This window comes from Ahaetulla prasina, chromosome 2 (assembly GCF_028640845.1).
Source record: "Ahaetulla prasina isolate Xishuangbanna chromosome 2, ASM2864084v1, whole genome shotgun sequence".
Classification (NCBI taxonomy): Eukaryota; Metazoa; Chordata; class Lepidosauria; order Squamata; family Colubridae; genus Ahaetulla; species Ahaetulla prasina.
The window spans coordinates 269,938,417-269,963,756 of record NC_080540.1 but is presented as its reverse complement, the minus strand read 5'-3'; the positions used below and the strand labels follow the sequence as shown (position 1 = coordinate 269,963,756).

Sequence of the window (25,340 nt, the reverse complement as noted above, 5' to 3'; positions counted from 1 at the left end):
TCAGTTTTGGCGATAGTTCTGGTCTTTTAAAGTCAATATCGTGTCCTGTGGCTTTAAGGTGTTGGACCAGGGAAGAAGTTGGTTCCTCTTTTGACTGAGTTCTTGTGTTCTTCAATGCGTGCACTTATTCTTCTGTTGGTTTGTCCAATGTATGTGGTGGGGCAGGCGGTGCATGGGATTTCATATACTCCTTGATTTTCTAACTCAATTTTGTCTTTGGGGTTTCTTAGGATGGTGGATATTTTTTGGTTTGTGCAGAATGCTGTCTTGATGTTATGTTTGTGGAGGATCTTGCTGATTCTGTCTGTGGTGCCTTTTATATATGGGAGGAGGGCTGTGCCGTTTTCTTGTTCTCTGTCTTGGGTTTTAGTGGGGGGTTCTTTTTGGATTAGTTTGGTAATCTTATTTCTCTGGAATCCATTGGATGTTAGTACGTTTGTAAGAGTGTGTAGTTTGGTTTTTAGGTGTTGTTCGTCAGCTAAGCGTTTTGTTCTAGAGATGAGTGTCTTGGCTACGGAGTTGATCTGTGCTGGGTGGTGGTGTGAGAGTGCGTGCAGATAGCGGTTTGTGTGTGTTTTCTTCTGGTAGATGGTGTGTCCTAGGGAGCCATTGGGTTTCTTGTAGACTAAGACATCTAGGAAGGGAAGTTGGTTGTTAACGTCTGTTTCCATGGTGAACTGTATTTTGGGGTGTAGGCTATTGAGGTGTGTGAGGAAGTTGTCAAGTTTTTCTTTCCCATGTGGCCAGATTATGAAGGTGTCGCTCACGATCTGAGCCAGAGTTTGGGTTTGTGATCAGATTTTTCTAGAGCTTGGATTTCAAAGTGTTCCATGTAGAGGTTGGCAATGACAGGTGAGAGGGTGATCCCATGGGTGCTCCTTCTATTTGTTTGTATTTTTGTCCGTTATAGATGAAGTATGTGTTGGATAGGCAGTGGTTGGTCAGATCTAGGATGTGCTTGGGGGGGTTATATTTGTTTTGGATAGCTGTCAAGGCTTCTTTGATTGGCACTTGGGTGAAGAGGGATATGACATCAAAGCTCACGAGTAGGTCGCTGGGCTGTAAGTTTTGTTTCTTTATGATATCTATGAACTGGAATGAGTTTTTTACGTGTGAGGCGATGGATTCTGCATAGAGCTGTAGTTGTTTGGCGAGAAATTTGGCTAGGTTTTGTAGAGGTGAGCCTATGGAGCTGACTATGGGTCTGAGTGGGGTTCCTTCTTTGTGTATCTTGGGGAGGCCGTAGAGCTTAGGGCATCTGGATGATTTCTCTCTGGGAATGATTCTTTGTTGGATTTCTTCGCTGATGGGGGAGGCTTTTATTTTGGATCTAGTGGTTTTTTCTAGGTAGGTGGTGGGGTCTGTTTTTAGGGGCTTGTATGCAGGGTCATGGAGTAGGTTGGTTAATTTGGTTTGGTAGTCAGATGTGTTCATAACCACAACACCTTAAAGCCACAGGACACGATATTGACTTTAAAAAGACCAGAACTATTGCCAAAACTGAACACTTTAACAACAGAATAATCAGAGAAGCCATCGAGATAGGAAAACGCCCACACAGCATGAACAAATGAGATGATACCTCCCGCCTACCAGCCATTTGGAAACCCGCCCTTATTGACAAACGAGTCCTTAACACGAGGAATGACACCAGACCCACACTCACGAGGTCCACACAGGATGTCACCACCACACAACCACCCAGAAAGCAGACCCAAACCCACACTGATCAGGAAGCACGACCAAGGACCAGAAGCCAGACCGCAGCTGCAACATTAGCCATTTCAAACCCCTCCAATCCATACATGCAGCAGACTGACACCCACTACGAAGATGTAGCACGACCACGAACACGAAGCCAAACAGCAGCAGTGCAGCTCACCAGCTCAAATCCCCCTGCAACTCAAACTAATCTGAGCACAACCAAGCCCCCACCCAAACAGGACACACCCCCAGCCAATCAGAGCACAGAAAAAACCCTATCCAATCAGAGCACAGCCAAGCTCCCACCCAATCAGTTCAAACCCCCACTAGCAGTTAAAAGGAAGAAACAGCTGCGATCACACATTGCTCCCAGAAGCACGAAGCTGAAGCCTGAAGATGACGAATGAGACTTCGTCGAAACGTCGCCAAGACACTTCCAATTTTACACGGGAGAAAACCCGAACAACCAAAGACCTATATATAAACACCCGTGAAAACCTCAGAAAACACACACACACACACACACACACACACACACACACACACACATATATATATATATATATGCTTCTACCTCCTAATATTTACTCATATATATGTTTATATACTATATAATCTTTCTGTATGATACTTACATATATTGTTGTAACTAACTAACTAACTAACTAACTAACTAACTAAATAAATAAATAAATAAATAAATAAATAAATAAAATATTTTAGAAAAACTCCTAGTTCACATAAAGATACAGGGAGGGAAGAGGAAAGTGCATTCAGACTTGCAAGATTTTATTGTAAAACTGTATGACCCATTTGGCTTGGTTTGTTAGGCTGGTCATTTATTTATTTCCTGCCTTTATTATTTTTATATGTAACTCAAAGCAGTAAACGTATCTAATACTCCTTCCTCCTCCTGTTTTACTCATAACAACTCGGTAAGGTGAGTTGGGTAAAAAAGTGACTGGCCCAAAATTACCCAACTGGCTTTCACGCCTAAGGCTGGATTAGAATTCACAGTCTCCAAATTTCTAGCCTGGTGCCTTAACCGCTAGAGTCTACACCAAGCTGGCTGTCTTACAGGAATGACACATAAGCACAAGATTGAGGGGTTTTGGTGGAGGGGGGAGGTTCTTTGGTAAGAACACTTCCATTTTTAAATAAGAATTGCCTCATGATTTAGTACTGTAGCTCTCTGAATTCCTCTGGCATTACTTTAGCACAATGCTATATAACTCTCAAATGTATGTTTTTTGTCCTGTTCATAAACAGTTATACCAACCTGAATACTTGGTTGCATATGTAAAGGACATTTTAAAATGTTTATGGTCATTGAATTAATAGACAAGATACATAAAATAAATACTCATATAGGAACATGATCTCAATAACTTAAATATACAAACATTAAATGATGTGTGTGTGTGTACTGAATTATACTATTGTTATATAATTATATTATTGTTAAAAGTATGTTAAAAGTATGAACATATATTTGGGTTAATATAATGGAACATTTTACTAACAATTTTCAGAAGGGCCACAGTTTGCGTGAGAAGCTTGCTGAAATGGAAACCTTCAGAGATATATTGTGCAGACAAGTTGATACATTACAGAAATATTTTGATGCCTGTGCTGATGCTGTCTCCAAGGATGAGCTTCAGAGAGATAAAGGTATTAATTTAAATATTTTTAAACTAAATTATTCCATCATTTTAAAATGGTATATATTCCAAATTAACATTCATTTTAGGTGATGCAATGTCATCTTATAAAAGTATGGTGACTATAATGGACCCAGAACAGTTTCATAGGGAACTGCGTGTTATCCCTCTTGGTCTGCTGCATGTTCCATCCAAAGCCTTGGTTGCTGATCGGAATAAGGCAGCTGAGGCCTTCGATTAGATCATGCCCATGTGACCTGTCTCCTCTCAGGAATCTTGTCACTCCCCGTGTTTATGAAGGACCTGATGGAATGGGAGGTGTCTAGAGCATCGCTGGTGCTCAGTAAAGGACAAACTCATCTGAACATAAGTTAGAGTCGCTATTAAGACCTACGTTCAGATGGTGAAGTTCCACTACTTTTCTGGCCTTATTGTCATGCCTTAACCCTGTTTCAGGTGGCACAGGCCCACCTGGGTAAGGGAGGTGTGGAGATCCTCTTACAGTGGTGTGCAGGGGAATTTATGTAGCATCTATCAAATAGTCATTGGAATTAGTTCCCAGTTGGGTGTTGGCCAGAAGAGATGCCTAGAGAAGAGCCTTGCTGGTTGTCTGGGAATGGTTTGAATCTGTTGGATCTGAGGAAGTGCACAGAGTCCTCAGGACTATGAGCTTGACTATGTGTTTTTTTAGACTTATGCCTCTCAAGTGTTCTTAATGTGACCTACAGAGTGTCATGTGAGTGGATTCTGGTGGTGGTTATTTGTTCTTTGAGTGAAGGGGTTGTTCCTTTGCTTCTTAAAGGGACAGTTGTTTGCTCCCCCTCAAGAAGCCATAGCTGAATCCCACTATATTAGACAATTTTTGTCCAATGACTCCTCTCCCTTTCTGGGGAAGGTGATAGAAAAGATAGTTACATAATAGCTTCAGAGGTCTGGATTCTTTTCAACCAGGATTCAGATCTGGATATGGGATGGAAATGGCATTGATTCTGCTTTTGGATAACCTCTGCCGGGGTGGAATGGGGTAGTGTAACCATCCTTCCCCTACTTGACTTGTCAGCAGCTTTTGATACCATCAACTATAGTGTCCTTCTGGATCAACTCAGAGGGGTTGGGAAACTTTATTTTCTGTGAGAAATCGAAAGCATATAGCAAATAAAGTTATGAAATGAAAGCAGCATACTAATAAGGAATATGATTAAAGATCCCCTTAGCGTTATTGCTTAACTGGTGTTTCACAGTAGCACTCATCTCTTCCCCACCTGCCCATTAGTAAGCTGAATTATAATTATTTCTTCTAGCGTTTTTGAATTTTTAATAATATTAATTTCCTACTTGATGTATATAAAAAGTATACAGGTATGAATATGTAGTAAGATGCATAGAATTTATATTTTGCTTGGGTATTGATTTAATAAAATGTTTTCATGGTTTACTAATACAGAAGTGCTAGCTAGCTGACACAACATTTGGCATAAAATTATTTCTCTGCTTCTTCTGATTCTATGATATGCACATTAGTAATCGATCTATTTCTTTGTTGTAGTGGTAGAAGATGATGAAGATGATTTTCCTACAACACGTTCAGATGGGGAATTTTTGCATAATACTAATGGAAGTAAAGAAAAATGTAGGTATACTTAAATACATTATAATATAAATGATCTGGTGAATTAATACTTTGAATACTTCATGAGTACATCATGACATAATTTAGCATCATGTGCTAAACATGCCAACAAACATAGAATCATATATATTTTAATGAAATATGCATTTTATTTTAAATGTTCAGAAGATATGCAATATACTAATTTACATTGTATAATTTTAAGACATTTTACTTAAAATTATAAAGCTTTAAAAGAAATTATCTTTTTTCTAGAGACTTGAAGTGCTATCTAATGTTTACCAAATAATTGTTATTGAATCTGATATTTACTCATAAGTAAATGGATATAGGATTGAACCATACATTACATTTAACTAATACAGTTACTGAAACTATTTAGCAGTTTTATAAAACCAATTAATAACCCTGTTCTTACTTGCTAATTTCAGGATGGTTTTATTCAGTCTTTTCCCCCCTGTTATATACACTCTTATAAGTTTAGGAACGAGTCTTGTTTAAGAAAAAGCTTAAGTATTAATTATATTCAAGGCATTTTATAACACTTTTAAAATTTGATTTCAATTATGTTGATACTCCCATAAATAAAACAATAGAACTTAAAGTTTGGCAGTCTTTGTTGGAACAGAAGTAGAATGCTTGATATTCTACAGCTGTAACTACATTGTGTTTATATTCAGAAACATTTCTTAATGGTGATGCCTTAGCTATTTCTGCTGTTAATAATTGTTCACCTGAGGTATTGTCACTCATGCTGTGCTTACATCATATTAGATTATTGTAATGTGGTTTCTACCTTGACAACTGCCTAGAAACCAGACACAAATAGTCTAGGAGGACTTTGTGAAGTTATTGACCAGTATCTGTTCAACGAGCCTAGCTGGTTTCAGAATGCTGTTCAGATATTTTCCCTTTTTTTCCCATTTCCCTACCTATATTAGTGACACCAATTTTATGGTTACCAAATATAAGATCTTATTAGAGGTGATCTGTCTTAAATGTAATATTTTTCTCACAGAACTGTTTGCCTGATACCCCTTCTCCTTTTTCAGAGTATAAGCCAGAATTTTGTTTCAAACAGTTTATAAGACTAACAAGAGACAGAAGACTCTATTTTGATACTGCTTAGTTTTCAGCTTTGATTATGCTATTAAGCTAGGTAATTTCTTCTAGTAATGCTATATTTGACCTATATATATAATTTTATATTAACAGCCTTCAGGATAAAACTGTTTTTAATAATACTGTAAGAATATAGTACTGCCACTGTATATAGAAAACCTGCAGTATACTTCATATCTTTTATGCATTTATTATTCTACTTTCTTAATAGGCCTTGAAGTCCATTAGATATATTCTTTGCTGGCCTTCAAGAGTGTTTAATTATTAACTACATTTTGGTTTTATTAACGAACTATTTTTTTACTTTTATCTTATATCTTATTTGTTATGCTAATAAAATATTTTGTGTTTTCAAGTTGTAATCCAAGTTGTACAACTTTATTATGCATTGTTATTGCCATAACAATTTACTTAAAATGAAATTTATTTTAAAATATAGATTTTTGGATTTCTTTTCCCCATACAGTCAGTCATTTTTTTTTCTAGGTCTTTCTTTTCTTGCCAAATAGGAAACTGAAAACATATGGTGGTATTGAGTTGGGATGGCCTTAACTCATTAGTTAGATTATACAAACAAATGTATATTGTATCAAAAAATATCTGATAGGGTGTATACATAGATGTTTTAGATATACCGGTAGCATGTATTGATTGTGACTGATTAAATCCCAGCTTTCAGCAAATGGAGAGGCCCAGTCTTAATATGACAACATCTAACATGATTTGAATGATACATTTTTGCATCCTTAATATATATTGATGTATTTTTGTAACATTCTACCTCATATACTTTTAAATAGATTATTTATTCAAACAAGCTTAACAACAGATGGCTGTTGCAGTGAAATACTGAAATTAGCTGTAGCTATGGAAAATTCATCTGTTTATTATAATGTCCTTCCATTTTTTAGGACATTGTTACGGTGCCCTGATAGTTTTTCAGATACTTTTATAGTTCATTATTAGATTCAAATGCATGTTAATTATTGATTTTAAGTGCTGTATCTGCTAGCTTTTAAGGTGGTTCTGTTTTAATTAAATCGCACTTTGAGCTGTCAAACTACAATTGTTACAAGAATATTAACACTCCTGCCACCCACACATTTTTTCAAAGTAGAGTTAAAGCACTGAAAAACAGAATAAACAGGAATATAGTTGGAAGAAGGCATTTCTCCTACTGAATTTTCCCTGTATTCTCCAAATGAACTTTAATTGCCAAATGTTTTGCTGTGCATAGGCATACAGCCTATTTTTTCAGGTAACATTCATTTATGTAATCAAGGTTTGTACTGATATATCTATAATCTGTTTTTTAGTGTTTCCACATGTTACACCCAAAGGAATAAATGGTATAGATTTTAAAGGTGAAGCTATAACTTTCAAAGCAACAACAGCTGGAATCCTTGCTACACTTTCCCATTGTATTGAATTAATGGTAAAACGTGAGGAGAGTTGGCAGAAAAGATTGGATAAGGTAAGGCTCTTAACTTGTGAAAGGATTGAATTGTGATTTTTTTAAAACTTCAGATATATTGACCTGTACTTACATTCGGTTATGTATGACAAGGACAACAGCTCTAAAAATGTCTTCATCTTCATTAACACGTTTAGCAAATCCTGCACATTCCATTTTGGTTTTCCATGCACAAATCATCTACTTTTACTTAAATAGAATTAAAACATAGGCTTTAGAAATGTTTAGAAACCAAGGGAAAAACTCTGAGCTGTGTTGGATATGCAGTTCAAACATAAACGCATATGGATCATTTTCATTTCTGGATTAGGTAGAGTAAGTCTGAAATGTACTTTAATATTTGTTTTTATTCACTGTGATTGAGTCTAAAGAAACTTAATGCAGGCAGAAACATTTTTGTTTTTGAAATATATTTTTTTGAATTCTGCCATGTCTCTGATTCATTATAGGCCTCACCGTCTTTGTTTTTTTTAGGCAGTTTACTTTAGGAAATGTTAAATTCTGAGACTTTTGAAGGTATGAATTTGTCAAATTTGTCAATTTGTTCTGAAAGACTTTGAAGAGTTAGTTTGCACACACACACACAAATATATTCATTTATTTAAATAAAGGAAGCTTCATTTCCTGATATTCAATGTCAAACCATTGGAAGAATATCACCTCTCAACCTTTGATAATTAGAATAGAATTAATATCTCATTTGATAATTTTCACTTATTGACTTATTTCCAAAAGCTGTGATGACTTCTGGCTTGCAAATACTTAATCGTATTACACATAATATCATACATTTAGTTATAAAATTTTGAAGAATATATTACTTTGGAATTTGAATAATTGAATTCCATAATATTAGATTGACTAAAAACAGCATTTATGTTGGGAAACACCAAGCCAGTAGGAAGAAGGTCTCAAGTGGGGAATTAGCTTTGAATCCTTATGTAGTTGCAAGAGATCCAGAACTGACTCTACCCTAAACTCCATAAACCCTTATCTGTTACCAAGAGAAGGCAAGCAGTCTGGGAATATTCCTATATAATGCGCAGAATATAATGAAGTCGTTAACTTGAACTCTACATGTATAGATATGCTTGCTGCACCTGACAATTCAACTACATTTACTGTATAGTTGTTGCCTCTGTGTTCCTGTCTCTTGACAAATAGTTTGAAGAAATTTTTCATGTACTCTGTATTATGTTTGTATTTCTACACCATAAAGAAATACAAACATAAAGCAGCGACAATGAAAAGCTTCATTCTAAAAGTTGGAATGCATACATTTAAATATACATGGGATGCATACTTATACATACATATGGAATGCATACTTATATAGATGTAGTTTTATGGTTTCTTTTCCTTTTATATATGGATGTTCTGTGTAGTATCTCTCATGTAGCACTTTTAGGTATGTGGTTTTATAATTTTGATAATCTATGACTGGTTCCAACTAACGGTCACACTTATAAAGGTCACACTTTAAAAATGGCAGCATTTAAACATATATGCTCCTGAGCCTCCATGTCGCTGCTTCTCTCATTGTAAACTCAGGCTCAGCCTTTTAACAAATCTTTGGCTCAACTAATATATCAAAACTACTATGTTTTCTTCCTGGGAATTTGTAATGGGAGGTCTGCTAATATATACGGATACTCAAACTGTCTTTAATCAACATTCTGTATAAGAGCTATGCAGCCTTGTGGACTTGCTCTTGACTCATTGTAACTTGTTAATGTTAGAACTAATAAATGATAGTTTGGACCCTCTCCAGTTGATGGTTTCTGTTGAGGGCAAGGGCAATCACTGAATACCTTATAACAGGCAGTAAATGTACATTTCTTTGGGTGTTTTCCATTGCTGTATTATCTTTATTTAGTTTTAGATAGCTAAAGAGTGAAACTAATTGTTCCCAAAGCAAAAGTTCCTTCTTAATTTCCTTATGCTGTAATTAGAGAGTATACCTTACTATTATACTTTGTAGTGTGATGCAGTAATTTGTAAAAGTCTAAGTTTTGAATTGCTTAAGACTAAAACATAGTTTCTTTTTAATATTTTTGTAGGAGGTTGAAAAAAGGAGGCGAATAGAGGAAGCATACAAAAATGCAATGACAGAACTAAAAAAAAAATCTCATTTTGGAGGACCAGATTATGAGGTATGCATTTATCTGCAAGTTTTCTATTTTAAAGCCTGGTCTTATATACTATCATTAAAGGTAGATTCAAACAGGTACTTAAATATTGAGCAACAAAGGTCCATTCTTGTATTGGTTTGTTCATTATTTATCTTGGGTTAAGAATATCCAGAAACAAGAATTGGGTACAAAATGAAAAAGCAATAAGAGCCCCCACAAGGAATTTGTCTTCAGTGCATAAGCTCACAATGTACATATAAACAACTAGTAATAGGATGTAGTTCATAATCATAGTTGTATAAGTTACAAACAACAATTGATAAGTCATAAACTAATAGGAGAAGATAGTAGGAAAAATGAAAAGATGAGAAAAGATGAGAAATGAGAGACTTTACTCTGGGACTTAAGTGTTCAGCAGAGTGATGGCACAGGGAAAAAAACATCTTTGTACCTAGTTGTTTTGGCAAGCAATGCTCTAAAGGGGTGTCCTGAGGGGAGAAGTTGAAATAGATTATGTCCAGGATGTGAGAGATCTGCAGATATTTTCTCAGCCATCTTTCTGGTTCATGCAGTATACAGAACCTCAATGGAAGGCAGGCTGGTTACGATTATTTTTTCTGCAGTCCTAAGTATCCTACTACTGTGTGTAAATGATTAGTATTCATTCAGCCAGATTTTCATGGTTTGAAAATCTGCATGTATATTCATCATCTCCATTTAATCCTTCTCATCTTGATGCATTTTATTCATGGATGGATATCTTCCATTAAGAGAAGAAATCTAGATATAAAGGTAAAGGTAAAAGTTCCCCTCGCACATATGTGCTAGTCATTTCCGACTCACCCCATTATGTGGCACTAGGGATTCAAACTGCTGACCTTTCGATCAACAAGCTCAGTGTCTTAGCCATTGAGCCACTGTATCCCTGTAAAGATATAAAAATAGAAAATATGAAAAGACTATTGACATCTTTCATGACTTTATTTAATGCCTCCATGGGTAATCAGGTAAAGGGGAAAAAGTTTTCCCTAGAGAAAATTTTGATGAATGCTTTTAGGGCTGAATGCTGTTCATGACCTTTGTTATCCCAAATGAAAAGAACAAAGGTGTGTGTTGCAGGCAAGGATAATAGCCATTCATGGCACATGGGTCCGAGTTCCTTGAGGAACCATCTCATCCCACTGGGATTGGCCCACCCCACAGGTGCCAACAGAGGAGACATGCTGCAGACCCCCATTGGCCGAGGAATTCCACTTGGCAGGGTCTAGAAGAGCCTTCTCTAGCATCACTGGTACCCTTTGGAACATTTTGTCCCCTTGGAGAGATAGACCTTCCACAAGAAGAGCTTGAAGACGTGGCTCTGCCAGTTGGCCTGAGGCTCCAATGGGGGAACGTCATGCTGGAGGGGGTCAATAGATTAAACACAGATACCATCCCCCCCACCCCCGCTCATCCTCCCTCTTCATATTTTACTGATAGCTGATAATTTGTATTTTATAGTATTTTATTGTACATATTGTTGTATTGTTTTATTTTTAGCATTTTAAGCTGCCCAGTGTCATGGTGAGATGAGGGGCAAACAGATTTAATAAATAAAAGATGTATTATAGTTCTAAATGGTCAGGGTGGATTGTTCAGAGATAACTGCTGAACTTATAGATGTATTTATTTCTATCTTTATTTTATTTTATTTTATTTATTTTTTTAAATTTTTATACCGCCCTTCTCCCGAAGGACTCAGGGCGTGCACAGCCAGATCATAAAAAACAGCACAGTATACAATTAAAACAAGAACTTAAAACGAACATAATTCATAAATGGCCGGAATTAAAACAATCAAATTTAAAACCCTTAAAATTTATAAATAATAACCCCAATTAAAATTATTTAGAATTAAAAATTTAAAAAATTAATTTATGTAACATTTAATTGTCAAATTCTAGGCAGTTCTTCTTTTCTGCTTGCCTATATAAGGTAATAAGTCAAAGGATATCAATTGTGTTCAGGACTTTATAGTTTAAACAATTTCTGTCATAACAGAAATATCTACTACTTCTATGTATTCTCTGTTATATTTCACTTATGGTGGCCTTTTATTTGTCTTCTACTCAGAGAGTGAACCTGTTTTTATTTATAATTAGTTGATTTGTTTTTTTCTCTAAATAGTATGGTTTCCTACTTATATGTTGATTCAGACATGTTTAATATTATTGCAAAATAATAAAGCTCCATATTCTTTTCAAACTGATAAAGTATCTAAAAATAATAATATAAGCAGATCCAAAGAAATCTGGTGCAGTGTTTTTATTCATTTGCAGCATGGTGGGTTTGATTTAAATCATGATTTAAATCACTAGTAAAAAGGCTTGATTTAAATCAATTCGATTTGAATTATAATTTTTAAAGAGCAACTGTCTTCTCTATCTTGCAACGGCTCCTCTTCTGAACCGCTCGCCAATAGTCTCGCCAATAGTCCCAGTATTGCAGAATATACAGCCTCATGCTCATAACTAAGCTCCATTTCATGCTAAATAAACTAAATTATTAATATTATTAATTATTAATTAATTTAATAATTAGATTTTTACTCCAAAAGCATTTTATTAAAATAAATTTTATAAAAATAAAAAAATCCTATTTAAATTTAAAAAATCCAATTTTTTAATTTATTTTTTTTTAGTCATCGATTTTTATCCATCCTGATTTGCAGTATACTTTTAAGTTGTCTTAATTTTGCACCTGCTATTGAATTTACTTTCTATTGATTTTTGCTATAGGAAGGTCCCAACAGTTTGATTAATGAAGAAGAATTCTTTGATGCTGTTGAAGCTGCTCTAGATCGTCAAGACAAAATAGAAGAACAGGTAATATTAGTATATGAAGTTCTAGGCAGAACTGTGTCACTATGTTATATCATGGCCCCTTTTAGAATATATATACTGTAGTAAATATCATCTACAGTATACAGTTCATGGGCGTCAGAATGAATAGAAGCATATTTGTTTGTTTGTTTTTTAATTCAGCCTTTATTACTATTATAAGTTATTTTATATTAATAATTTTTCTTAATTGTTTACATTAAAGTATTTTGGTATTATGCAGGAATTATGTTCAAGGCTTTGTATTCTTAACTTGGAAGATGGAGAGCCATAATGTGCCTATTACTGAGAATTACTTTTCAAATTATTTAATGTTTTCATGGTACATCCAAAATTCTAGGATAATAAATATATTTGTATTTATACATATATATTTGTTCTTATAGTCCCAAAGTGAAAAAGTCAGATTACACTGGCCAACTTCCCTGCCACCTGGTGATGCTTTTTCTGGAGTGGGGAATCATAGATTTGTCCAAAAGGTAAGATGCTTCCAAAATCTGGCCTGAAAGTTGAATCAATTCCATGTTCCAATTAACGTAACAGATTATGGTTATGTAATATGTAAAGATCCTATTATGTATGAATAAAGCCATTCAAACTGCTTTACTATCTGCTGGAAGAAAAATTACTTTTGTTGCATTGATGAACTTAAGAAATGTTTTTCAGCTAAGCATGCATGCTTCAAAATTAAGTTTAACTAAACTGTAATAAGGGGGACATTAATTTTTCTAGATTTCTGCAAGCTTTCATTTTTCACTCTGTTAGAGAATGGTTTATTATAAATTTGTGAACACATCTTGTATACCAAACCTAGGCAACAATATTTAGTATTCTGAGAAAGAATTCTTTATTGAGCAGTGTTTGGAGTATAATACATAATAGGTGCATGAAGTCAGCATTTGCTGCTGTACTTGCTGCTTATGGTGCTTTTGTTTCCTCTTCATAATCTTGTGCGTGGAAGTTGGTACAAAATGCTCTGTTGTGCTTTTGTTCTGATTACTTGGTTTTTTCTTTGTCTGTCTCTGTTAGCCCTATAGTCGCTCTTCCTCCATGTCTTCCATTGACCTAGTCAGTACCTCTGATGATCACAGATTCAGCTCCCAGGTACTGTATTTCTACATGAAGAGTGGCTTTACCGTGTCTTCTTGCTGTATTTCACCTTCATGGTCACTTCTTTTCTTCTTGCTATGTTAATCATTTACGCTTGTTTTAAACAAAATGCACATAAACTGTAGGAAGGAACTGTATATTCTCATAGTGAGTAGGAGAAAGGTAAATACGATTGTGAAAAAGTTTTGTTGCATATCAATCCAAGACGTTCCAAATGTGTTTTATTCCATTCTGTAAAAAAACAATACTTGTGATTTAAATAATATCCCTTATATTCTTGCAATTTCTCAAACATTGTACAATATTCAGAATATTTAATACTTCAACCTACATAGTTAATGTTGTCAAGACAAAAATTATTCATATTAATTTAAGATTCTGATGATCCAACATGTAAGTACTTTGAGTTGGAGATCTACTATGTGAATTTTCATTTGACGTTTGGACCATGGCATGAGCAAGTTACATTGGTACAGAGTAACACTCATCTTTCTTTTACTCTTGTTCAATGTTTGTCATGTGCCCAACACCTCTATTTTTAATGACCTCCAAGTTGGAGAAGACTTCTCAAATTTGTTAATTTTTTTAAAAGAACTTAAAGAAACTATGCAGACTCTGTATACAGCTTCCAATATAAATAAATTTGTCCATAAATAACCTATATCTAACATGGTGCTTTTTCTAAATATTTACTTAACAATTTGATTCTGTGGTCTTTGGAGAGAATATCTTTCCAAATATGAAAAACTATTTTAAAGAAAGTCCATGTAAGATTCTAAGAACTGAGTCAAGGTGGAATGTTTTAAAAGTTTTAGTAATTCCCAATAACACAGGCTAGAGGTCCAAAACACTGTGGTTGTTGATGTTTCTGTATATTACAGTTAGACATCTACAAGATATTAGAATTCAGAGAAAGAATTTGGAGATATTTTTTCCAGTGTTCATATTAGTAAGGGTTATCTGCTTTTTGCTTTTGAATAATTATCTAGTAATTGAAGATTATTTTTGCAACATAGAATTTAAAATCATTTAATTACTAACATAGACTAATTCAACAGTATTATGTAAAATATGTGGCAGGAAGAAAGAACGTTTCTACCCATCTTATTGTATGCTATGATAGTTTTTTTTTTTGAATGAAGGTTGTCTTAAAATGCAGACATTTTTTTTTTAATTCTTTATTGTGTCTAAAGTTAAAAAGTTGAAATTTTCCTTTATGATCTTAAAAACTTCAGGAATTTACCATAACAGAAAGCAAAAACTACAATATCAACTGTTGTCTTTGCTTTCAGAACAAGTTTGTTTTACAAAACTTAGCATGGTGGTTTAGTTGTCATTTGATAATTGAAATTAGTATGATAGAATTTGTATTAAGATGGAAGCCTAATAATGGTTTTGTGAAAAACTAACAATCATTGGAAGCAGACATGATGTTATATACAAGACTATGCAACAACTTCAAATCAGGCCAGATATTCACTATTCAAACTAATAATTGCTAATTCAGAGAATATTCTTAAATTGACTGTGAATCGATTTGCTGTGAAGTTCTAAAATGTGTGTGCTGTTTGTCAAACACAGTTCTCCATTTTTATACAAGAATTTTAAAAATCATTGATTGCACGTGACCTCAGAGTTGAATTATTTTTAAGGAACAGTTAATATACAGCTAATTTTCATTAGGTCTGTTTCATTCAATTATAAAATATTGCATGAATAAAATCATACTGCAAGTAATGTGGTTCTAGGGTGTATATAGAAAAAAAAGTATATAATTCCAAAGAAATATCTGTTAATCTTTAGAGTTATGAAGATGTTGAAAGATATTGCCTTAAAAACCAAAATGATAATTGAAAACAGAGCTTCAGCATATTGCATAGCAAGCTGGCTTTTCTTTTGCTAGTAGAATAAAATAAATCATTCAGGTAATAAAATTTATCAAATAGGCAGGAAAAGACTGCAAAACTGGAACAACATATAATTTATGAAGCTGGAAACGTTCCTGTTCTGTTGGTACAGTATTTAAATTACTTATACACAGAAAACTTAAGATACTTAGCAGTAGGAAAAAGACTTGATTGAAGACTGGCTTTGGGAATGATTAACTCTGTTCTCTTACTTTTGCATATTGTTTTTCAGAGTAATGCTTCTATATCAAATGAAGGTTCCTGTTTAAAAATGTGAATCAATCAACTGATTAAGCTTTTAAGCAGTACAGTTTCTACAGAGTAGAAGTTCTTAGTAGCTCTCGAGTCTACTTAATTTTTAGTAATTTTGAGTCTTAGGTTGATAGCTGTGTGATTTTATAAACAAATATCTTTCTAAGAATATTTGATGATAGGAAGGAAAGTCATTTAGTGGCATTCCTTAATGTCATGTAAGTTACAGTAGAGCAGGGATAAGCAGATTGAGTTAGGTATATTGATAAGCACATGGATTGCTGGTAATTTAAAATAGTCTGGCAAATGTTCCTAATGCTAATGAGAGCATAGTCCCTATTTAGACCCAGTTTGAATATTTACTTTTAAATTTACTTAAATTTAACATGTCAATTTAAGTCTGTTTAAGTATATCCAGAAATCATATTAATATAAATTGTTTCCTAAAGAGAGACAATAAAAAAATAATGTATTGTGATTAAGAGACTTTTTGTTTGAATCCCATGTATTTATGTTTGCTTGCCTGCCTGCCTGCTTGCTTGCCTGATTATGGAAGTTCTTTGCCCAAGTCTCTTTCTTTGTTTATAATATATTTTTGCACAGTCATTTTACTTACATATTTACTTATACAATGATTTATTTAGTGGCACGTTCTAGGCAATCATGTGATTATCTCCAGGCTACAGAAGAGCTAGAAACATTCCATAAATGTATTTTTCATTTATTCCTGTTTTGTTTTGAAAGGTGGAAGAGATGGTGCAGAACCACATGACATATTCATTACAGGATGTAGGGGGTGATGCTAACTGGCAACTTGTAGTTGAAGAAGGTGAAATGAAGGTAGACAGAATATTTCATATTTTATAAATATGTTACTTTAGACAAAGAGTTGCTAATTTCCCTGAGGCTGTTAATTCAGTAAAAAGGTTGAAATTGGATCTACAGCTTTGGTTCAAGCTTTAAGCTGCTATTTGTTTTTGCTATTTAGAATGCATATTACTTTGTTTCTTTCTGTCTAAAATAGTGTTTACAGTTCTAGTCTATACACTTGAAAACAATATGAGAGTACTAGAAAAGTGCAAAAACATTCCAAAAATTCTCAGAGAACGCAATCTCCTTCTATGCTACAAAAGACTGGAATGTTTGGAACTTTGTAACTTAAAAAAAGGATATGAAGTGGAGACATGATTAAACTGAATGAAATCTTACATAGAATGGGAAAAAAGGAAATTTTTCTCCTGTCAAAATATTAGCACTTATATTGACAATATTTAAAATGTGAACAAAATGAAGCATTTCTTTGTACAGAGCATAATTAACCTGTGAGGTTAACTATCAGTAGATGTGATAGCCACTAACTTGGATAGGGTTAAAGGCAGTGGTGGGATTCAGCCAGTTCGCACCACTTCGGGAGAGCCGGTTGTTAAGGTTCTGAGCAGTTTGGTGAACTGGTTGTTGGAAGAAATCATTAGGACAGAGAACCGGTTGTTAAATTATTTGAATCCCACCACTGGTTAAAGGGAACTAAATATATTCATTGAAGACAGGTCTATCAATGCCTACTGGCTTTAAAAATTCAGTTACCTGTAGCATGTCTACAGATGCCAATAACAGAGGAACAATAGAGGGACATGTTATATATCCATCCCCAACTTGTGAATAACCTAGAGGCATCCATGTGAGAGAAAAAAATGCCAGAATAAGATGGAACCTGGTGTGGTCCAGCAAGTCAGTTCTTATGTTCTGTATTTAAATGAATTGTATTTCTACTATAATTTTACTAATTCAGAATTGTCCCCACCAACTTCAAAAGTGAATTAAGAATATTTTAAAAACTTTTTTAAAATATTTTATATTTATTCAAAGGTGTACAGGAGGGAGGTAGAAGAAAATGGCATTGTTCTAGATCCATTGAAGGCTACACATGCAGTCAAAGGAGTTACAGGGCATGAGGTCTGCCACTATTTCTGGAATGTTGATGTTCGCAATGATTGGGAAAGTAAGTAAAAGTAGTCTGTTTCTTTGTTTGTTTGTTTGTTTATTTGTATTTGCCACTGTTCAATTGACACCGACTTAGTCCAGTTCCTCATTTTCAGTTAATATATCTGGAAATTCTAGGACTCACAGTTTTAACTCATTCCGAGGACAGAGATCTGGCTAATTCTGGTCTAACTGATATGTGACAGTATTATTGCAACAATATAATTATTTTGTTTCTTTTTTTTTTTTTGTCTTGTCTTGTCTTGTCTTTAGCAACCATTGAAAATTTCCGTGTTGTAGAAACTCTAGCTGATAATGCAATCATCATCTATCAAACACATAAGGTAATACTTAGCATTGTTTCATAACACTTCAAAGTGCTGTAAGTGCTATGAAGAAATAAAGCATCTAAAGGTTACAAATTTCTGTCTTATCTGAACTGGTTTTTCCTGTTAGAACATTGCCTGAATCATCAGGAAAAAAGAGACTTACAGATTGATGTTTGTTATTGTTTTACAAAATTTGGTTTGAAGTTTCTTTAATCTTGATCATGTATTTTTGTTCCAAGTAATTCGGATCTTATTTGTTTTTAGAGAAGCAAGCGCAATAATAATTGAGGAGAGACTATAGCTCAATAACAGAACATAAGCTTTGTATTCCAAAATTCCAAGATTCAGTCTTTCCCCAGATGCTATGTATCTGTGAGTGGGTGACAGGAAGAAAATCATTTCCTAAATCATAATTTAAAAATATTTCTAAAGTGATGCCCTAATTATCATGTTACATTGAAAGCCAAAGAAATGGCTAAGACCAAGCTACAGATTGGGATGTCTTCATCTTGAAGGGTAACTTTTTTTTTTTAATTTGCATTTATATTCCGCCCTTCTCTGAAGACTCAGGGCGGCTTACACTATGTCAAGCAATAGTCTTCATCCATTTGTATATTATATACAATATATTTTGCAGTAAAGACATAATCTTACCATATCAATAGAGGAGAAGATTTGTAACTCAGGGTTGAAATGAAGGGTACTCAACATTTCATTACCCAAATTAGTAACAGTTTGAGCAATGAAACATCTGCAAGAAAACAACTAAGCTCAGAGGTAGCACCAAGTACCTCTGAACCTTAAGAGTATCTTTATATTAAAAGATGTATTGTAATTGTTTTCATTTATTTATTTAATTATTTTTGATTAATTTATCTGCATCCTCATTTTTTGACCAACTGCTTAAGATACCTAGTACAGGTAGTCCTCAACTTACAACCATTCATTTAGTGATAATTCAAAGTTAGATTACTGGAAAGAAAAGTGATTTGTCATCAGATTCAGGCACTTGGCAAGAAGCTTATATTTACAACAGTTGCAGTATCTCAGGGTCATGTGATCGCCATTTGCAACCTTCCCAGGGGCTTCTGACAAGTAAAGTCAATGGGGGAAGCTGATTTTGCTTAATGACTGCTTGATTCACTTAATAATTTACTGTGATTCATAACAATCCTGGCAAAAAAGGTTGTAAAATTGGATTTAACAACTATGTTGCTTAACAACCTAAATTTTGGTCTCAATTGTGGTCGTACCTTGAGGATTACCTCTATATTAATTCTCAAACCTGTGCTGTGGCCCTCCAGCAGCCAGCAGAGCTGGCAGCAGGTTCGGACAGTGAGGAGGTTGGGGAGGAACATGGGCCAGTCCTGGAGTCTAGGGAAGGCTCTGATGAGGGCTCTGCGTTGGAAGCAGAGAGGGGGCCAGGGCCGTATGCCAGTTATCAGCTGCCTTTGGAGTCAGACATCAGTGAGGCAGGTGAACAGCTGGAGCCTGTTTCCAATGTGCGCATGCACAGAGTTGCCAGGCGAAGGGAACAGCTAAAGAACAAGGGTCAACTTGGGAGTAAGGCCACAGATGGTAATAATAATAATAATAATAATAATAATAATAATAATAATAATAATAATAATAATAATAATAATAATAATAATAATAATAATTTAATTTTTATACCACCCTTCTCCCGAAGGACTCAGGGCGGTGAACAGCCAGATAAAAACAATACAATATATTACAATAAAATCACTATTTAAAAAACTTATTCAATATGGCCTAAATTAAATATAAAATACATAATATAAAATAAACCCCATTTAAAATCCAATTAAAAAACCCCTGTTAAGCCAGTCCTGCTCGGAAGAATAGATACGTCTTCAGCTCATGGCGAAAGGTCCGGAGGTCAGGAAGTTGTCAAAGTCCTGGGGGAAGCTCAGTCCAGAGGGTAGGTGCCCCCACCGAGAAGGCTCTCCCCCTGGGGGTCGCCAGCCGACACTGTTTGGCTGACGGCACCCTGAGGAGACCCTCTCTATGGGAGCGTACCGGTCGGTGGGAGGCATGTGGTAACAGAAGGCGGTCCCGAAGATATCCCGGTCCTATGCCATGGAGCGCTTTAAAGGTGGTAACCAGCACCTTGAAGTGCACCCGGAAGACCACAGGAAGCCAGTGCAGCCTGCGTAGGATTGGTGTTATATGGGAGCCAGTTGGTCCAGAGTGGCTCCCTCTATCACCCGCGCAGCTGCATTCTGGACCAACTGGAGCCTCCAGGTGCTCCTCAAGGGGAGCCCCATGTAGAGAGCATTGCAGTAGTCCAGGCGAGAAGTGACGAGGGCATGAGTGACCGTGCATAAGGCATCCCGGTCTGGAAAGGGGCGCAACTGGCGGACCAGGCAAACCTGATAAAAAGCTCTCCTGGAGACGGTCGCCAAATGGTCTTCAAAAGACAACCGTCCATCCAGGAGAACACCCAGATTGCGCACCCTCTCCACTGGGGCCAATGATTCGCCCCAACAGTCAGCCGCGATTGCAGCTGGCTGTACCGGGATGCCGGCATCCACAGCCACTCAGTCTTGGAGGGGTTGAGCTTGAGCCTGTTTCTCCCCATCCAGACCCGCACGGCTTCCAAACACCGAGACAACACTTTGACAACTTCATTGGGGTGGTCAGGGGTGGAAATGTACAGCTGGGTGTCATCCGCGTACAGTTGATAACTCACCCCAAAACCACTGATGACCTCACCCAGCGGCTTCCTGTAGATGTTGAACAGGAGAGGCGAGAGAACCGACCCCTGTGGCACCCCACAAAGGAGGCGCCTTGAGGTCGATCTCTGCCCCCCTGCCAACACCGTCTGCGATCGGTCGGAGAGATAGGACAAGAACCACCGAAACACGGTGCCTCCCACTCCTAAACCCTCCAACCGCCGCAGCAGGATACCATGGTCGATAGTATCGAAAGCCGCTGAGAGGTCTAGGAGAACCAGTGCAGAGGAATAACCCCTATCCCGGGCCCTCCAGAGGTCATCCACCAACGCGACCAAAGCTGTCTCCATGCTGTACCCGGGTCGGAAACCGGACTGGAACGGGTCTAGATAGACAGATTCATCCAGGTACTGGGGTAACTGATGTGCCACCACACTCTCAACAACCTTCGCCACAAAGTGAAGGTTGGAGACTGGACGGTAGTTACCCAAAACAGCTGGGTCCAGGGAGGGCTTCTTAAGGAGGGGCCTCACCACCACCTCTTTCAATGCGGTGGAAACAACACCCTCCCCCAAGGAAGCATTGACAATTCCCTGGAGCCAGCCTCGTGTAACCTCTCGGGTGGCCAGCACCAACCAGGAGGGACACGGGTCCAATAAACATGTGGTGGCATTCAGCTGCCCCAGCAACCTGTCCATGTCCTCAGGAGCCACAGGATCAAACTCCTCCCAGATGGTCTCAACAAGACTAGCCTCCGTCACCTCGACAATGAATGGCCACTCCCAGAGGGAATAAAGGAGGAGCATAAAGGGAGTGGAGTTTGCAGGAGACAATTAGTTCACTTAATTGGTTCATGACTCCTTTCCAAGTTTTGAAGATATCAGCCTGGCAGCTCTCCAAGCCAGGTAAGGTCTGTGACTGTAAATTCTTCCTTGAACGACTTTGCTGGATGTGAATGAGGAGAATTCACAGTAACTTAATAAAAAGGGGTTTTTGTCAGGACAAGGTGTCTACTTCATGTTCTTGGGAAGCCTAGGTCAGAACAACCTGAGAATTAGGGTGAGCAGAGAAAAAATGATGAGCAGAGTCATTCAGTAACTAGATGTGTGAGTTTTATCTTAGTATTTACTACACCATTCTGGCTATGGCATAATTTACTTCATTAAAACTATGAATAGTTTTATAACAGAGGAATATTGTGGTTAATACACACACACACGCATGCACGCACGCACGCACACGCAAACATAGCATGAAGATGGGAAAGTTAGGAAGAAAATAAAGAAATAGAACCCAAATAAAGGTAGTTTTCGACTTACAATAGTTCATTTAGTATCCGTTCAAAGTCACAATGGCACTGAAAAAAAGGGACTTATGACAATATTTCACACTTACGACCGTTGCAGCATCTCATGGTCACATGATTTACATTTGGAGGCTTGACAGCTGTCTCCCAAGTTATGTTGGTTGCAGTGTCCCAGAGCCGTTTGATCCCTTTTTGCGACCTTCTGACAAGCAAAGTCAATGGGGAAACCAGATTCACTTAACAACTGTATTACTAATTCAAGAACTGCAATGATTCACTTAACAAATGTGGCAAGAAAAGTCGTAAAATGGGGCAAAGCCTACTTAACAAATTTCTTACTTAGCAACATAAATTTTGGGCTCAATTCTGGTCGTAAATTGAGGATTATCTGTAATTACCTCTCAAAAGTAGTCGCCACACATTTTTAAAAATTTTTTGTATTGCATTGATCAGTCAATACCTATGTTGTATGTAATAAAATTGTCCTTACAATTATTTTTCTTGAAGTTTGCAGCAGATGATTTAGGGAAACTAAAGGTTGTATCTTGACTTTACCAATATTTAGATTGGGGTCCAAATATTCTTTTGCTTACAGATTGGCCATTTTTTCCTATTTGGATTATAATGGATCAATGCTTTACAAAAGTGTGGGTAGGAGCTTATGGAAAAATTCTCTTTCATCCTCTCACTTATTTCTAGTCTTGGGTGTAGTTCACTTGGTTCACAGTTGGCTTCCTTAATAATAAGCATACGATTACTTTTGCAATTCTGAATAGTATCACATTCTGCATAGCTGGATGTAATAAATATAGCAATTACTGATTATTATCCTTCCTTGGATGTAACACTCTTGTAAACTCTAATGCAAAATTAGGACAAAAGTGTATAAAACATTCCATCACAGAGTATTCTGATCTTAAAAAGTATTGTACCAAGTTATTTTCTCAATCTCTACAATTTGGTTTAATAATATTGAGCTAAATTACAGGTTTGCTTTAAAAATTAGAACAAACAATGTGATTTTAAAATCAAAGGAACATTTCAATAATATAGAAAACTTGTATCCAGCTGTCTTGAAAGTGGCAGCGTATAGATTGTTAGGGATCTGAACATAATGACTCAGCTTTGAACTCTTTATATACAATAATTCCCTTTAAATCTATTTAGGCACATAATTAAGAAACAGATTTTAAAATAATAAAAAATATTATTTTTCTTTAAAAATTAGATTATGCCAATCCAAAACTTTATATATTGCATTGAAGGAATCAGTGGTATTTAATATATTTTTGTTTTCAGCAAATTAGAATAATAAATTTTGGCAATGTAGCATTAGTTATCAAAAATCGATTAAACAATGCAACACAAGTTATTGCTGTATTATCTAAAATTGAGAAGTACTTTGCATTGATGGTAAGTAAAAATGTGGGGGATTGCATTGCTTGGAAGAACACAATATGAGAGTCTTAAAGAAGTGTTGAATTTTAAACATTTTTGCTCTTTGGTTATAAGTTTTGTTTTGGTTATCATATTTTACCTTATAAATTAAGTATTTGGTAATACTATGTGTTTTTCTATATGTGTTCCTGCATAGAATTATTAAATAGGTAGTTCTTTTTATATTTTTCTATGGGATTATATATGTAACAATCAGTATCCTCAAATTTTGATTTATTTCTGTTTTCTATTATTAGGAATACTGCAGAAGTGCTTTTTTTTTAAAGAATACTTTAAAACATATAAATGCTTTCTTTCTAGCGAGTATGGCCTGCTTCTCAACGTGATGTGCTGTATTTATCTGCTATTAGAAAAATACCAGTTTTAAATGAAAATGACACTGAAACATGGATTGTCTGCAACTTCTCTGTAGAACATGATAGTGTTCCTGTAAGTAAAACTTGTAGTTTCTGAAGGTATTTATTGTTGTGAAATTCCTTTCTTAATTGCATGTTTGTGAACCCTAGGGCAAGGATAATTTAAAAGAAAAGAATGGAAAAGATTCCAGATATTTAATGAGTTTTTTCTAATGGAAAGAAAAGGAAAGAGCATTGCCAAAAAGGCATTAAGAGTTGTTAACCTAATTTTGCGAAGCTTCTTCTCTGGTAACATTGTACTGCAAACCAGGGCATACAAAACCTTTGCCAGACCAATTCTCAAATGCAGCTCATCTGCCTGGAAGCCACACTGTATAATGGACATTAACACAATTGAGCAAGTCCAGAGTTGTTTCCCGAGAAGAGTACTCCACTCCTCTGCTCGCAATAGACTACCTTATGCCACCAGGCTTGAAATTTTGGACCTGGACAGCCTAGAACTATGCATCAGTCTGACCTAAGCTTAGTACACAAAATTGTCTGCTACAACATCTTACCTGTTAATGACTACTTCAGCTTCAACCACAATAATACATGGGCAAACAATAGGTACAAACTCAAAGTAAACCGCTCCAAACTCGATTGTAGAAAATATGACTTCAGCAACAGAGTGTTCAATGCCTGGAATACAATACCTGACTTTGTTATTACATCCTCAAACCCCCAAAACTTTAACCTTAAATTGTGGACCTCACTCCCCCCCATTCCTAAGAGGTCTGTAAGGGGGCGTGCATAAGCGCATCAGCATGCCTATCGTCCCTGTCCTACTGTTCCCATTTATTTGTACTCATTTCTTATGTATATACCTATACCTGTTTATACTTATATGTTTATACATTATGTTCATAATTATACTTGTTTTTTCATGCATACTTGACAAATTAAATAAATAAATAAAGTTTATGCATTGTATTTTTTTACATCAGCATTTAATCAGCAACAATGTGAATGATTGTGTTTCTTGACAGACAAACAATCGATGTGTTCGTGCCAAAATAAATATTGCTATGATTTGCCAGACATTGGTAAGCCCTCCAGAAGGAAACAAGAAAATAAGCAGAGACAACATCCTATGCAAGATTACATATGTAGCAAATGGTAAGATATGACTATTTTCTTGAAATGCACAGGTAGTTGTGTTAGTATAAAAGGTTTTTTTTCCTCATTTACAGATAAAGACCCATACAAATAATAAGGCAAAAGGCCTATGTACATACTACAGTTGTGAATTATATACATGGCACATGGCAATTACTTTTTCTAAAAATGTTGCAACAACTAATT

The 25,340-nt window shown here is 35.7% G+C and overlaps 1 protein-coding gene across 2 annotated transcripts in view; it reads left to right on the top strand.

The window, feature by feature from the left end:
* CERT1 (ceramide transporter 1) overlaps positions 1 to 25,340 on the top strand; it is a 79,101-nt gene that overhangs the window by 38,505 nt on the left and 15,256 nt on the right. The window contains exons 5-16 of one of the 2 annotated variants that reach the window (XM_058169239.1): positions 3,237 to 3,375; positions 4,912 to 4,995; positions 7,434 to 7,591; positions 9,652 to 9,744; positions 12,501 to 12,587; positions 12,989 to 13,081; positions 13,632 to 13,706; positions 16,616 to 16,711; positions 17,738 to 17,870; positions 18,125 to 18,195; positions 23,941 to 24,069; positions 25,025 to 25,154. In XM_058169239.1, the coding sequence (XP_058025222.1) occupies positions 3,237 to 3,375; positions 4,912 to 4,995; positions 7,434 to 7,591; positions 9,652 to 9,744; positions 12,501 to 12,587; positions 12,989 to 13,081; positions 13,632 to 13,706; positions 16,616 to 16,711; positions 17,738 to 17,870; positions 18,125 to 18,195; positions 23,941 to 24,069; positions 25,025 to 25,154 (1,288 nt within the window). The remainder of the gene's footprint in view (positions 1 to 3,236; positions 3,376 to 4,911; positions 4,996 to 7,433; positions 7,592 to 9,651; positions 9,745 to 12,500; positions 12,588 to 12,988; positions 13,082 to 13,631; positions 13,707 to 16,615; positions 16,712 to 17,737; positions 17,871 to 18,124; positions 18,196 to 23,940; positions 24,070 to 25,024; positions 25,155 to 25,340) is intronic. The other variant, XM_058169240.1, reaches the window with a different exon arrangement.